The 16,591-nt window shown below is 48.1% G+C and overlaps 1 protein-coding gene across 1 annotated transcript; it reads right to left on the minus strand.

Annotated features, from left to right (window-relative positions):
• Positions 1-1,104: 1,104 nt before the first annotated feature.
• Positions 1,105-7,938, minus strand: LOC136626469 (aquaporin-3-like). Its single transcript, XM_066601531.1, has 6 exons — positions 7,834-7,938; positions 6,387-6,513; positions 5,146-5,283; positions 3,938-4,056; positions 2,132-2,349; positions 1,105-1,412 (listed from the first exon to the last, which is right to left on the minus strand). Exons 1-6 carry the CDS (start codon positions 7,936-7,938, stop codon positions 1,214-1,216), a joined length of 906 nt encoding a protein of 301 aa, XP_066457628.1. The 3' UTR covers positions 1,105-1,213.
• Positions 7,939-16,591: the final 8,653 nt, after the last annotated feature.

Below are 16,591 nucleotides of genomic sequence, written 5' to 3' on the forward strand. Positions count from 1 at the left end.
AGGTTTTCCTGCATAGTACCTTGATGCAGGAAACAAATCATGGCATTTTTGATCTCACAGCACTGATCCCATTGAAAGCAATAGAAGAAACTCTGCGATCCTCTGCGACGGCTGTGACAGCTGCACCGGAGGATTCCTGCATCCCCGAAGTGATGCGAGGCTGTTTTGGCACACATTCATTATAGCAGCTGCAGTGAGGTCGTTGGTGGCTGAACTCTACATAGAATGGGACCACTTGGACTGGAACTTTCTGTAGCTCTGATCAAAGTAGTTCCACTGTACTTGGACCTGAGGGATTGCTTTGAAAGGACAACTTCCATTAAAACAGACATGTTCCCTGCACTATTGACATCAGCTTTGAATGAGCTTGAAGAGGGTTGTCCAGTTGTAAGCTACTGCCTGCCTACCCTTATATAAGGCCATCCATAGATCTACTGAGGTTCTCTTTCCAGGACCCCTGATAATCAGCTGTTCACTGGGCCAGTGTCCCTGTGTACCAAGTTCATTTCCACAGGAATAAGACCTCTGTTCACTACAGTGGCCAGGCTTGGTATTATAGGGTATTCACATCAATGGGAACTTTGCCTGTAACAAGTTTAGCAACTACAGTGGGAATGGAGCGGTCTGCTTCGTGCAGAAGTCAGCTCAGTGCACAGGAACTGCTGATTTTTAGGGGGTCCTGGAAAGCAAAACTAACCCTCCCCCACCCCCCCTAAAAAAAGCAGCAATGTCATGTTGCTGGTCCGTGCAATACCAAGACTTTGTAGTACCACATGAGGATTTTCAAGGGAGGCTTGAAAGATAAGCCCTTCCCTGAAAATAAGCCGTAGCTGAAAGTTAAAAAAAAAAAAAAAAAAAAGCGCCATACAACAGTTGTGCTTTTGGTCAGTGTCTCCAAGAAAGGAAGAAAAAGTCCTTAAATTGGGTTAATCAAAGAGTATTCCATTTGAAAGTTTCCAGATAATGTCTAAAGTATGACCCATGTTGCCCTATGCCAGCATACACTCAAAATAAGGCACCTCATCGTCACAGGTTTCATGTAGGCTTTATTGAAGATTAAAATACATAATAAAAAGTACCGTTCTTGAAGTTACATTGAGGAAATCTAAAACTTAGTAAAAGGATAAAAATATAAAAACACTGCCCCACCAGAGTGAGGTTTTACAGTGAGATGTCCATTAAGATCCTGAGCCTACAGACCACTACATACAGCTTATGCTGTCGTCTCAGTTAACTCCACCATCTCGTCTTCTGCAGGCTTAATCTCCTCTTCACCTTCATCATGCTCCTCATCTGCTTCCCTTTGGCCTTGTGGTATATGAATTCCAATGAGCATTTCATAGAAGAGTGTTCCAACAAACCCTCCAATCATAGGACCCACTACTGGTACCCACCACCAATGGCCACCAGCCCTGGAAGACAAACCAATTAATGTTACAAGTTGCCTGTAAAGAGGGGTTTTCAGGTAGCCCAAATCCCTAAATGGACCTGCAAGGTCACAACCTTCACTTTTGATCTAGTTCCGATATGTAGGTTGTGATATGGATTCTGTGCCCATTGGGTTAAGGGGGCTTGCTGTGTGGTTCATAAAATGAACCAAGGCTTCCTTTTTTGTATCAGCCATAACTGAGAAGGCGTTGACTGTTATGAAGATGAGCCAGCCCCCTTAATAGGCTCCGCTCTTCCTATCAAATTATTTCATGAAACCCATTGTCAGAACTAGGCTGGAAGGAGGTTCTCACACATGATGGGTCTGTGTGCAAGTGTTCAGGCTCCCTGGAAACCCCTTTAATGTCTTACATTTAGTAGGGTTTTTATTAAAGCTTAAACCTTTGGTAAATCTTAATCCAAACTGAATTATAAACAGGACATCTGAAGGAAGAGCAGCTGCTTCTATGCTGCTAGAGAACAATCCTTATGCTTATACATTTTAAGCCTCAGTTCCTCTGAAGTAACCATGACTTCATAAAATTTTCTGTGCACACAGGCAATCACCTGTACTAAATTAACTCAGGCGAAGGTCGGATAAGTCAGATAGTTGTATATAATTCACAAGCCGGTGTAAGACCCTCAGCAATAGTCCCATCCATATGAAACTAGAAGTGAACATATCAGAACGGTGGAAAGTTACCTGAAGACTTCTAAGCCCCAGCCTGCTAGAGCCGTGAAGATCCGAGGGGCCAGGTCTCGGGCTGGATTAATGGGATAGCCACAGTTGAAACCCATAGAAAGACCGACTAGTAAAACTACAAGTCCAACAACAAGTGGCTGAAGACTTTGGGGGACTGGGTTATTGTCTTGATCATTGATGGCTAGAATGCAGATGATCAGTGTAGCAGTGGCAATGACCTAAGGCAGAACAAACAGGAAGTTATGAAACAATGCAGCCAAAACACATTAGCAGGCAGGCCCTATTCTCTTGAGGCCAGGTGAATATATGACATGTCTGTTCATAGTTGGATATTTTGGTAGGTTTTTGTTTTACTGAGTGTTGCAGGAGTCTCACTGGTCATTTTTGAGCTTGTACTGAGTACAGTGGGCAGCAGTCACACCCAGCTTATGGATGGGCCCTAATGATAGTCAGCATCACAGACAATAGGCAAGGGGGAATCTCAACACTTTTCCCTTCCTGCATAGGACAGAGCATTCCCACAACCTTCTCCCATGTAATCGTGAAGCCAAACGTTCCACCCGATGTCAGAAAGTGGAGGTTCCACCATTGTCCAAGCCAGCAATATACAAGACCAACTGATGGAGTCATACACGTGTGGCTACTTTTTCAATGTCTATGGCAGTTGCTATGCAATCTAATCCAATTTGGCTTCCAAAACAGACCTCTAGTCTGCCTGTAGTTGGGACTCCCCTCTGACATTAGATGTAGTGATATAAATGCATTTTTTCCTCTAGATTTCCATCATGTTTATTTTAACGATTCCAACAGTTATGCTAAATGAGAAACCATCACAAGTGTCACTTTATTGTAGATTTTGAATTTATGTCTCAAGTTGTTTTTTTTATGCAGAACTTAGTCTAAGGCATCCCTCAGAGGTTTTACAGCGTTTAGCATTGCCTTCTCAGCACTAAATGCTGTACAACACTCCCATTCATTTCAATTGGGCTGCTCACAAGCGTCAAAAACAGAGTTTCCAACTCTGCGCTTTGACAGCGATGCATGTTCCATCTTGGGCGACATAAGGCCTCAAACTGCCAATTAAAATATGGGCAGCGGTTTCAGCTTTCCCAAAGACGCCGCACAGCTTGGTGCTGTCTTTTAGACAGCGGTGAAAACATCCTAGCTACACTACCTAAGGAAAAACAAAAAAACTCCATATGCACCCGACAGGTGCTGTTGGGGACCCTCCGGACCTCCGTGCAGGCTGCTGATCAGAGGATCTTTTTTTAGCGATGGAGATTAGAATCCCTGCGTTCAGCAAGAGATTGCTCTGATTGGCTGAGTGCTGCTGAGTGACAGCCTGCTCAGCCAGAGCAATGTCTTGCTGGAGGCAGGAATTTGTAATCCCAGTAGTTAGCAAAAGATCCTCTGCCAACTTGACAAGTGCCCGGCAGCCTGCATGGAGCTGGAGAGTCCCCAACGGCACCTGTACAGGATCACCAATCATTCGGGGGATTTAAATGCTGCTGTCAGAATAGACAGCAGCATTTAAAGTGTTAACAGCCCCAATAAACCACACAACTCACTGTTGCTGCCGAGTGTCAGCTGTAGAAAACATCTGAAATCCGGAATGTATGAAGGGAGGTCACCCTACAATCTCCCTTACTACACGTCCTAGATCTGTAGGACATAACACTGTAGGGCCAGCGCTGGGGCTACGGGGCAACCAGTGTCCACGTATAGCCCTAGCCTAATGTTGTAAAGGCTTTGTACTTTACTACACATATGGTTTATATGTCGTGTATCCCAACATGACAGCCTTACCTGATCTGAAAGTCCATTAATTGCACCCAGATGTTCTGATGGATAGGAAGCAAATATCCCAGCAGTTGCCTGTGGTCCATACACTGTCCAGTTGCCACCACTGTATACACGAAGGGCATCTAGATTGCACCAATGGAAGACAAACCAGAAGATACAGCAGATGAGTGCAGGGAACAGCATGTAACTGTAGTGGCCCAGTACAATGGGGCCCCTCCATAACTGTATGCATACATTTGTCTTATCAGGGTCTTCTGTGTTGCAAGAATGGTGTGTATTGCCTAGCTGCAGCACTGAAAGCGTTAATTGTCTGGTATGTGAGCTGACTGGAAAATGTATCTGTCTGTCATGTGACCTTGTGAGATACATGTGCTTGCAAGGCGTGGGCAAGGGGGGGGGGGGTGTCTTCTGGAGAGGTCTTCAAGAGTTTCACACAGGTACCTTCAACCTGTGTGGTTCAGAATGGAAGAGGCAGAGAGAATAGCCCAATCACTGTTGGGAACTACTACTCCCAAGAGTTCGGTAGCATGGACTGATAGAGATTAGGAGAGAGAAGAGTGGTACCAGGCCAGGACCTACAAATAACTACGGCTTCTCCTGACATCCCGTGAGGTCCCCCTGTCACACTGCCTATCCAGGAAACTGCTGAACTGTATTTGCTGCTAAAGTTGAGTAAAACGACCAGTTGCCTGTCTGTTTCCGGAGGCAGTTTCTTAAAAGTACCTGCGTGTGGATTTACTCTGACATCCAGGAATTGCCTCACAGAAGCTGCGCGAGAGGATTTACTCCACCATCTAGGAATTCCCCGCTGCAGAAGAAATGGCGGTGTCACCCATGACAAGAGACTAGGGCAATCCAATATTGGGTTTCCCTTTTTATTAACCAGCCCTCAGCCCTTGACATGTCACTGGTTACCCTCTGGGTGGGAGACTCTAGAGCCACCATGACAAGGCCTAAACTCGACCCCGCTGTCTCCTAGGCCATGGCCCGCTTCTGGAACGCTGCATAATGCTTTGCATCATTAGGCTATGGGGTCACTTATCATGAGTCATGTACAAGTTTTACATTGTGGCTACATGTTACCCTGGTTGAGTTAAAAGAGGAGGTTTGACTTGTGTTTTTACAAATGATTGTACATTTCTTCCAAGAATAAGCCCATTGGGGTTTCCCTCAAGAAGTCAGCTGTAACTTATAGTTGCTTGGTTTCTTACCGAAATACACAAGATACACGAATCCCGCACCAGCAAGAGCACCAATGAATTGTGCCAAGCAGTAGAGTAGCAGGAGCCTCCAAGTGATCTTCCTGATGAGAAACATGGAAAAGGACACAGCTGGATTGAGGTGAGCGCCTGAAAGAGAGCTGGGAGTTAGAGACTAAACAGCCACTGGAAGTTAACCACCCTCACATGCAGAATGGTAGTCTGTTGTGCCGCCAGTTATTGATCTAAAAGACTGTTTTACCATTAATTGCTGCGTTTGAGATTTTTTTGGCTGCATGGTTTCTGATGAAAAAAAATTGGAAATTTGCATGCAGCTTTATGGACCGGTACAGCGTTTCCCTGAAAATAAGACACTGTCCCTCACATTGGTCTCCAATGATGCTGCAGGCTTCTGTGTAGTCTTCAGTGATGAGAGCATTTCTTCCTGGTGGTGGGGCTTGCATAACCTGCCTCCAGCAAGAGATTGCTCCGATTGGTTCATCAAACGCCATGTCAGCCAACCAGAGCCAGTGCTTGATTAACCAATCACAGCTATTTGAAGGACATCATTGGGCTATCCTCACACCGATTCCCCTCCAACCAATTTTAGACCTCAAGGACTTGCCAACCACTGCCATAACACATTAAAATGCCCTCAAAACCAATCACCTTCCAGCTACCTGATCAATGCCCATTTCATACTCAACCAATATCTGAGTATACAAGAACTTTAGAGCGGGTCTTCCAAAGCTTTTCCTGTTATCCAGTCCCCTAGCCTTAACCCACTAATAATTCCCCGCCTCCACCAATCATTTTAACCCATGATCTCCTGCTCCTTCCTACAAACCCCAGGTCATGTGGGCATGACCTAGCCTTAGTACCTACAGTAAGGACCAGAACTATCAGCAGAACAGCTAGTGCAGCTCTGGAGTATAAAACAAAGCTATAACTCAGGATCAGTAGAGGACTAGCAAGGCTGTATCCTCCAGGTTGCACCCAAGACTCTCAGACACAATTTACATGTGACAGCACACAAACACCCTGCCCATGTGTGGAACACTGCTCATTTATATTTCCTACTCCTCCCCGAATCAGACCAGAAGGGGACATGCTGTAATCCCCTCCCCCTACACTGGCCATTGATCTGTGTGAAAACCTGCACATACAAGAAGCTTAGTCGACTGATGGGCCCCAATGTTCAGTGACAAGTTCTCATGTAAACCATCAGTAGGCTTTCATATTGAACTGCTCACCTGAGACTCCAGCGCAGACATAGGAACCAGCAGTGACTGCAAAACCAAATGCGAGGTTGACACTGAGAAACTGAGCTTTGGCAAATCCACTTAACTCCATCTGAGCTACAGAACCACAGCCACATAGCTGAAGGGGAGAGAAAGACATGTCATGTTTTGGAAGGCAATGCATTTATTTCAACTGCACTTACAGCCATGTTGTCACAGAACAAGCCAGGGGCGAGCACAAGACCAGTTATACCTTAAGAGGACGGACACACTTACGGTTATCCGGTTGTGTAGTGACCTGGAGGGTCCTACAAAGTAGTCAAAGAGTTAATATGTTCCTGGGATCTCACTATAAGCCTCAAGGGGACTGGGAGGTAAGATAAAAGCAGTTATTCTTGAAATAGCTATCCCAGCAACAGCTTACTGATTGGTGCTTTAGTTGCTTAGTAACACCAGAGCCTGCATGGAAAAGTTGGAGATTGGAGTAGAAGAGGGCAGACACAAAGACAAGAGCAGGAGAGGGAGATAGTGGGATGAGACAGTGGGCGTGTCATCAGAAGAGAGAGGGTGGAAGAATGGAGAGTAGCAGAGTTACTCCTCTATCCTGAAGAAGGAAATAGGAGCCAGTCAGAAAAATGTCATCATTAGGGCTCCTACCCACTCATGCTCCATTTTTAGTGCAGGTCTCCCACAGGCTTCTATTGAAGCCTATGGAAGCCATCCAGATCTGTGGAATACCTGTACCTGAATTTCTGCTCTCCGGTGCGGTAGCACTGGAGAGCAGGAGTTTAAAAAAAAAAAAAAGGGGGGAAGTGCCCAGCGCATGCGCGCAGGACGCTGCCGGCGTGCCAAGCACATCCGCGGGGCCGAAGAAAGAAGATCCGGCCACGACAGAGGGAAGATCCGCAGCGTCCGGCCAGGTAAGTTTAATCTTTTTTTAGCCTCATGTCCGCAGGAAAGGAGGGACCCGCTGCTGGATTCTGCATGGAGAATCCACGGCGGGCCTGATTTTCCCCGTGGACATGAGGCCTAAGGGTACTGTCTCACATAACAAGTACCACTTGCAACTGAGACTCCACCCTGCCACCAAATTGCCCAAAAAGTTGGCAAGATCATCTGGCTATTGGCAGTCAGGACAAGTCTCAGCTGCACACAGTACCAGTTACACAGGAACATACCCAAAGTCTACAGCTGTAGATTTTCACCAGCGCCTCAAGTGGAGGGGATGGAATCCACAGCAAGAACATATCTTTGTAGCAAAGTTTTCAGCAACTGAGGTGTGCATAAAGCCAGGTTCCCACATTGTACCCCAAACCCTTCCCACTCATAGCAATCAACAGCCACAGGATTTTGCCAGTATTTTAGCAGAACCATGCAGCCATTGACCCCCCAAGTGGGCAGTGTGGGACCCCAGACTCATAGGTGTTAACATTACAACATCTAACAACTCTTTACTTACAATTAATATGAGAGTTCCCAAAGTTTCTGCCATCACAATGCGCAGATAGGCATTGGTAACCCTAAACCTTCTTATGGTAGGTGAGAGCCTAAACTCATCTGCCATGTTTCCTATCACCACTGGCTCCTGTACATCTGATGCCCTAATCTGCTCAGCTGCCCTTTATATCCTTCTTCATTCTGCTGAGAGGACTTGATCCGCCCACCTCAACTCTGACAGTACCTAAATGCACCTGAAGGTTTGCTCTGTTAACCCCTTAAATGCAAGACAGGGTAAGGTCAGGGCTCTGCGATGACATATGACTTACAAATTAGAACGTTCATGTAAGGCCGGATCCACGCACCCATATTTGCATGTGCAACACACAGTAAGTAAAATCCCATGTTCTACGTTTGCGCAAAGGAAAAGCCCTGTGTGCTGAAAAACGTACAGTACTGATGCACAAATATGTCACGCTGAGGGCTTATTCACACAGGCGTATTTTTCCTCAGTGTTTTGTGAGCCAAACCCAGGAGCGGGTCCAAAATACGGAAGAAATGTAAAATGTTCCATTATACTTTCTCTTTTCATGTTCCACTTCTGGTTTTGGCTCACAAAATACTGAGGAAAAATACACCCATGTGAATAAGCCCTTAGGTATTGTGAGGTATATGAGCGTATTTGGGTAAAAACTCTTCAGAAGGAACCCTAAGGCTGCATTCAGAGGAACGTATATCGGCTCGGTTTTCACGCCGAGCCGATATACGTTGTCCTTGTGTGCGGGGGGGGGGGGGATGGAGGAACCAGGAGCAGGAACTGAGCTCCTGCCCCTTCTCTGCCTCCTTTCTGCCCCTCTGCACTATTTGCAATGGGGAGAGGCGGGTCGGGGGCAGGGCTAAGTTATGAGAATTAGCCCCGCCCCTGCCCCACCGCCCCCTAGGAAACCCTGAATCCAAAATTGGATTGCAAAGGGTTAGGGCAGTTAGTCCAGCGAGCATCGCTCTTCTCGAGTAACTGCATACTCATCCGAGAAAATTCGGGGGGGGGGTGTCTCCCGTTAAAAACAATGGTAGAAGCTCCACAATCCTCTGGCATGATTGACAACCACGCGAGAGGATTCCTACATTCCCGAATTGATAAAAGGCTGTTTTGCTATAAAAGCCCCTCGCATCCACGGGAATTTCACATGGATGGCGAGCGCGATATGGGGCGGAGTTTTCTGCCCCATATTGCATTCGCCTGTGTGAAGTTAGCCTTGGAGTCTACTTTCAACGATTATAATATGTAGGTTTACAATGTGACTTTAATTGTCCCCAGTGGAAGACCTTGAGTACTTAGTAATGTGAGAGTTCCAATTATCAGAGGATGCCTCTAAACCAATAACCTAAACCTCAGGGTACATTCACACGAACGTATATCAGCTCGGTTTTCACGCCGAGCCGATATACGTTGTCCTCGTGTGCAGGGGGGGAGGATGGAAGAGCCAGAAGCAGGAACTGAGGCTCCCGCCCCCTCTCTGCCTCCTCCCCGCCCCTCTGCAGTATTTGCAATGAGAGGAGGTGGGACAGGGGCAGAGCTAAGGGCCGGGAATTAGCCCCGCCCTGCCTCTCCCCATTGCAAATAGTGCAGAGGGGCGGAGAGGAGGCAGAGAGGGGGCGGGAGCACAGTTCCTGCTCCTGGCTCTTCCATCCTCCCCCCCTTCCCCCTGCACACGAGGACAACGTATATCGGCTCGGCGTGAAAACTGAGCCGATATACGTTCTTGTGAATGCACCCTAAGGAAAATAGAATGGAATCCGTCATAAAACAGAGATGGTACTATAAAAAAAGAGATGGGGGTAGGAAGGTGGGGGCATTACATCATACTGCTATTTGACAGCCAGTCTATCAAGCCACCCCACGGGGATGGCTTGATAGGCAGTCTGCTAACACAGCCCTGGGGCCTTTCAGAAGCACAGCTCCCCTGATCTCACCACGGGGGGAGGGGGGCATACGGGACATCATTCGGGGGCTTTAAAGGGTTAATAGCCAAGATTGGCTATTGCCCGCGGGTGTCAGCTGTAAAAAACAGCTGACGCCCGCGCTGTATGAAGAGAGGTCGCCCCCCACGACCTCTCTTCATACATACCCCGACGCTCCAGGACGTACCCTTACGTCCTGGAGCGGGAAGGGATTAAATTACTTTTTTTCTTTTCATGGTAACAGAAGAACCGCTATTCTACACCTCAGCCTAATGCTGGAAAGTCCACTTCCTCCGACTACATTCTTTCCACTCCTTTCTTCCTCTCTCACCTAAGCTCCACCCCCTAACTACTCAAGACTTGCAACCACGTCAGTCACAGAGTTAAAGGGGCACACACATACCGGATTAACTCACAGCAGTCATTTACATGCATCGGACCACTACAATGGATCCTAATACTACTTGGTATTCTTGTGTATGTTGAAAGCTAACCCAGGGAAGTCATACTTGTCATATAAAGAGGCTGTAAGTTCCTCCATCCATGGAATCTCCTCAACCTTGTGGATCCAGTAAGCCAGCGAAGGTGGTCCTCTGGAAGGCCAGGGGGACAGGGTCAGAGGCCGACATCAGATTCACATGAGAGAACCACTCTGGACCTGATAGAAAATGCATTGCGCGGTATTTACCAGTTAAGTTGGTTAGATATGAAAAACCGGAGGTCCTCTGTATATGCTGCTACCATGTTTCCCCAATAGTAAGACCTACCCCGATTTTCGTGGGAGGCTTGAAATACAAGCCCTCTCCCGAAAATAAGACCTAGCTAGGCTACATGTAAAAAAAAAAACAAAAAAAACAATACTCACCTACCGCCAGCGTTCCGGTCCTCACTCTAGTCTGTGTCGTTGCTACAAGCTGCCACGTCGCTCGTCAAGCTGACAGAGCAGTTCTTCCTGGAATCAGGGCTTGAATACCTTGCCTCCAGGAAGCTAATGCTGTGATTGGCTAATCGAGCGCTGCGTCAGCCAATGAAAGACGGCGCTGGATTAACCAATCACAGGCATTCAAGGGAACCCCACCACCACTTCCTCCCCTACCCTGAAAATCAGACACTGTGCCTCAGTTGCAAAATTGATATAAGACAGCGTCTTATTTTAGGGGAAAGATAGTATTAACTTGTCCGTTTGTCAGTTTGTAGGCTTGTGTTATTCAAGTTAGCTCTGGTCCTTAATAGGAGCTCCAAAGATAGGGCAAAGAGTACGGGGGAAAGTGGGCAGACCTGATGAGTATCGTTACTAATGGTAATTGAGGGTGAGAAGACACCACTGACCTTGGCAGCAGCAATAAGAGTCCAATACAGAGACTGTATCCAAGTTTGCATGGCTGGGCCAAGACTAATGTAAAGCTTGAGGGACAGTTAGGAGGGAAAGCCTCATGGGATCTGGGAGCTTTATGTACATGATGGATGGATGATATGTCACCTTCTATGGAGCCTCATGGGATCTGGGAGCATTATGTACATGATGGATGGATGATATGTCACCTTCTATGGAGCCTCATGGGATCTGGGAGCTTTATGTACATGATGGATGGATGATATGTCACCTTCTATGGAGCCTCATGGGATCTGGGAGCTTTATGTACATGATGGATGGATGATATGTCACCCTCTATGGAGCCTCATGGGATCTGGGAGCTTTATGTACATGATGGATGGATGATATGTCACCTTCTATGGAAGAGGTTTTCTGGTTAACCAAGATATGTTACAAAGGTCATTACTGGGTCAGATGAGATGGCACAGAGTGAGTTCTGCCCAGTGATGGACTGGTTGGCAGCAGCAAATGATTGGCTGAAGAAAAATGGCGGGAAATGCCTGTGGTTGTCAGGCAGAATCTGGTGGCCTGACTGTGGCTGGTGATTGGTCCAGAGGAACAAGCTGAGAGGAGCAGCAGTGAGATATGGAGGTGCAGAGAAGTGGGCCATCATCATCTGGAAAGGAAGCAGCATCCAGTTGACGGCTCCCTGTTCCTGTCGGCTCCCCTCACAATTCCTGTCACAGCTTCAGATCCTCTGTGAAGATGGAGCACCTTCTGCAGCGGCTGATTGTCAGCGTGTATGAAGCAGACGGTGAGGAATAGCTGAGCAGATGTCTGGAATCCCCTGCGCTTCAGCCTAGGACTTGTCAGCAGCGCTGGCCAGGAGGAGCTGAACAGGTAGAGGACATCGTTTGAACACTTGTATCTGAGGAGGTAGAAAACCACCAGCGAAGCGAACGCAGAGGCTGCCTTTTACCTTCATCCGATCGGAGGCGACTAAAACCTTTCAGCAGGAACAGTGCCACCAGATGACAACACCAAGTCCTGTGCTGCTGCAGGTGCAGGGTATAGGTGAAGCTCTACAAGTGGTGAGACCCCCGGTAACCAGGCGGTACCCCTGGTTACTGGCACCTGTGTATAGAAGGATTTAGCTTGTGTACCAGTTGGGAGCGATTTCGCACGGCGGTTTTTGTGTTCGTTTTTTTGGCGGTCCGGAGCCAGGAGCGGGTCCATTATGGGGAAGACATGCAAATCTTTCCATTATACTTTCTCTCTGCTCTTGGCTTTGGCTCACAGGGTGCTGGGCATCGTGGCCGTCGTGTGAGCGCCCCCTAAGGTAGATTTGTCAGTTAAATGTGTTAGTGTTAACCCTTACTAGGCTGTAAAGAAAGGGCTAGTCAGGGTGATGATGGGGAAGGTATGTCTGCTTAACAATTGTGTTTTATTAATGGTATATTCTCTGAGCTGAGGTAGCTGAGCACTGCAGGAGACTGTTCTGAGATAACTGGCCTCTGTATGCAGGCAGTCAGCTGTGAGGTAACCACTGTATGCAGACTGTCAGCTTTGAGGTAACCACCGTATGCAGACTGTCAGCTCTGAGGTAACCACTGTATGCAGACTGTAAGCTCTGAGGTAACCACTGTATGCAGGCAGTCAGCTGTGAGGTAACCACTGTATACAGACTGTCAGCTGTGAGGTAACCACTGTATACAGACTGTCAGCTGTGAGGTAACCACTGTATGCAGACTGTCAGCTGTGAGGTAACCACTGTATACAGACTGTCAGCTGTGAGGTAACCACTGTATGCAGGCAGTCAGCTGTGAGGTAACCACTGTATGCAGGCAGTCAGCTCTGAGGTAACCACTGTATGCAGACTGTCAGCTGTGAGGTAACCACTGTATGCAGACTGTAAGCTCTGAGGTAACCACTGTATGCAGGCAGTCAGCTGTGAGGTAACCACTGTATACAGACTGTCAGCTGTGAGGTAACCACTGTATACAGACTGTCAGCTGTGAGGTAACCACTGTATGCAGACTGTCAGCTGTGAGGTAACCACTGTATACAGACTGTCAGCTGTGAGGTAACCACTGTATGCAGACTGTCAGCTATGAGGTAACCACTGTATGCAGACTGTCAGCTGTGAGGTAACCGCTGTATGCAGGCAGTCAGCTGTGAGGTAACCACTGTATGCAGACTGTCAGCTGTGAGGTAACCACTGTATGCAGACTGTCAGCTGTGAGGTAACCACTGTATGCAGACTGTCAGCTGTGAGGTAACCACTGTATGCAGGCTGTCAGCTGTGAGGTAACCACTGTATGCAGGCTGTCAGCTCTGAGGTAACCACTGTATGCAGACTGTCAGCTGTGAGGTAACCACTGTATGCAGAATGTCAGCTGTGAGGTAACCACTGTATGCAGGCTGTCAGCTGTGAGGTAACCACTGTATGCAGGCTGTCAGCTCTGAGGTAACCACTGTATGCAGACTGTCAGCTATGAGGTAACCACTGTATGCAGACTGTCAGCTGTGAAGAAACCACTGTATGCAGGCAGTCAGCTGTGAGGTAACCACTGTATGCAGGCAATCAGCTGTGAGGTAACCACTGTATGCAGACTGTCCGCTGTGAGGTAACCACTGTATGCAGACTGTCCGCTGTGAGGTAACCACTGTATGCAGACTGTCAGCTGTGAGGTAACCACTGTATGCAGACTGTCAGCTCTGAGGTAACCACTGTATGCAGACTGTCAGCTGTGAGGTAACCACTGTACGCAGTCTGTCAGCTGGGAGGTAACCACTGTATGCAGACTGTTAGCTGTGAGGTAACCACTGTATGCAGACTGTCAGCTGTGAGGTAACCCCCGCATGCAGGCAGTCAGCTGTGAGGTAACCACTGTATGCAGACTGTCAGCTGTGAGGTAACCACTGTATGCAGGCAGTCAGCTGTGAGGTAACCACTGTATGCAGGCAGTCAGCTGTGAGGTAACCACTGTATGCAGACTGTCAGCTGTGAGGTAACCACTGTATGCAGACTGTCAGCTATGAAGTAACCACTGTATGCAGACTGTCAGCTGTGAAGAAACCACTGTATGCAGGCAGTCAGCTGTGAGGTAACCACTGTATGCAGGCAATCAGCTGTGAGGTAACCACTGTATGCAGACTGTCCGCTGTGAGGTAACCACTGTATGCAGACTGTCCGCTGTGAGGTAACCACTGTATGCAGACTGTCAGCTGTGAGGTAACCACTGTATGCAGACTGTCAGCTCTGAGGTAACCACTGTATGCAGACTGTCAGCTGTGAGGTAACCACTGTACGCAGTCTGTCAGCTGGGAGGTAACCACTGTATGCAGACTGTTAGCTGTGAGGTAACCACTGTATGCAGACTGTCAGCTGTGAGGTAACCCCCGCATGCAGGCAGTCAGCTGTGAGGTAACCACTGTATGCAGACTGTCAGCTGTGAGGTAACCACTGTATGCAGGCAGTCAGCTGTGAGGTAACCACTGTATGCAGGCAGTCCGCTGTGAGGTAACCACTGTATGCAGACTGTCAGCTGTGAGGTAACCACTGTATGCAGACTGTCAGCTATGAAGTAACCACTGTATGCAGACTGTCAGCTGTGAGGTAACCACTGTATGCAGACTGTCAGCTGTGAGGTAACCACTGTATGCAGACTGTCAGCTATGAAGTAACCACTGTATGCACGCTATCAGCTGTGTGGAAACCACTGTATGCAGGCAGTCAGCTGTGAGGTAACCACTGTATGCAGGCTGTCAGCTCTGAGGTAACCACTGTATGCAGGCTGTCAGCTGTGAGGTAACCACAGTATGCAGGCTGTCAGCTCTGAGGTAACCACTGTATGCAGACTGTCAGCTATGAGGTATCCACTGTATGCAGACATTCAGCTGTGAGGTAACCACTGTATGCAGGCAGTCAGCTGTGAGGTAACCACTGTATGCAGGCAATCAGCTGTGAGGTAACCACTGTATGCAGACTGTCAGCTCTAAGGTAACCACTGTATGCAGACTGTCAGCTGTGAGGTAACCCCTGTATGCAGACAGTCGGCTGTGAGGTAACCACTGTATGCAGACTGACAGCTGTGAGGTAACCACTGTATGCAGACTGTCAGCTGTGAGGTAACCACTGTGTACAGACTGTCAGCTGTGAGGTAACCACCGTATGCAGGCAATCAGCTGTGAGGTAACCACTTTATGCAGACTGTCAGCTCTAAGGTAACCACTGTATGCAGACTGTCAGCTGTGAGGTAACCACTGTATGCAGACTGTCAGCTGTGTGGAAACCACTGTACACAGAATGTCAGCTGTGAGGTAACCACTGTATGCAGACTGTCAGCTGTGAAGTAACCACTGTATGCAGGCTATCAGCTCTGAGGTAACCACTGTATGCAAACAGTCAGCTGTGAGGTAACCACTGTATGCAGACTGTCAGCTGTGAGGTAACCACTGTATGCAGACTGTCAGCTGTGAAGTAACCACTGTATGCAGGCTATCAGCTCTGAGGTAACCACTGTATGCAGGCAGTCAGCTGTGAGGAAACCACTGTATGCAGACTGTCAGCTGTGAGGTAACCACTGTATGCAGGCAGTCAGCTGTGAGGTAACCACTGTATGCAGGCAGTCAGCTGTGAGGTAACCACTGTATGCAGGCAGTCAGCTGTGAGGTAACCACTGTATGCAGGCAGTCAGCTGTGAGGTAACCACTGTATGCAGGCAATCAGCTCTGAGGTAACCACTGTATGCAGTGTGTCAGCTGTGAGGTAACCGCTGTATGCAGGCAGTCAGCTGTGAGGTAACCACTGTATGCAGGCTGTCAGCTCTGAGGTAACCACCGTATGCGGACTGTCCGCTGTGAGTTAACCACTGTATGCAGACTGTCAGCTGTGAGGTAACCGCTGTATGCAGGCAGTCAGCTGTGAGGTAACCACTGTATGCAGACTGTCAGCTGTGAGGTAACCACTGTATGCAGACTGTCAGCTGTGAGGTAACCACTGTATGCGGGCTGTCAGCTGTGAGGTAACCACTGTATGCAGGCTGTCAGCTCTGAGGTAACCCCTGTATGCAGACTGTCAGCTATGAGGTAACCACTGTATGCAGACTTTCAGCTGTGAGGTAATCACTGAATGCAGACTGTCAGCTGTGAAATAACCACTGTATGCAGGCAGTCAGCTGTGAGGTAACCACTGTATGCAGGCAATCAGCTGTGAGGTAACCACTGTATGCAGACTGTCCGCTGTGAGGTAACCACTGTATGCAGACTGTCAGCTGTGAGGTAACCACTGTATGCAGACTGTCAGCTCTGAGGTAACCACTGTACGCAGTCTGTCAGCTGGGAGGTAACCACTGTATGCAGGCAGTCAGCTGTGAGGTAACCACTGTATGCAGACTGTCAGCTGTGAGGTAACCCCTGCATGCAGGCAGTCAGCTGTGAAGTAACCACTGTATGCAGGCAGTCAGCTGTGAGGTAACCACTGTATGCAGGCAGTCAGCTG

The sequence above is a fragment of the Eleutherodactylus coqui genome, chromosome 4, assembly GCF_035609145.1.
Source record: "Eleutherodactylus coqui strain aEleCoq1 chromosome 4, aEleCoq1.hap1, whole genome shotgun sequence".
NCBI classification, from domain to species: Eukaryota; Metazoa; Chordata; class Amphibia; order Anura; family Eleutherodactylidae; genus Eleutherodactylus; species Eleutherodactylus coqui.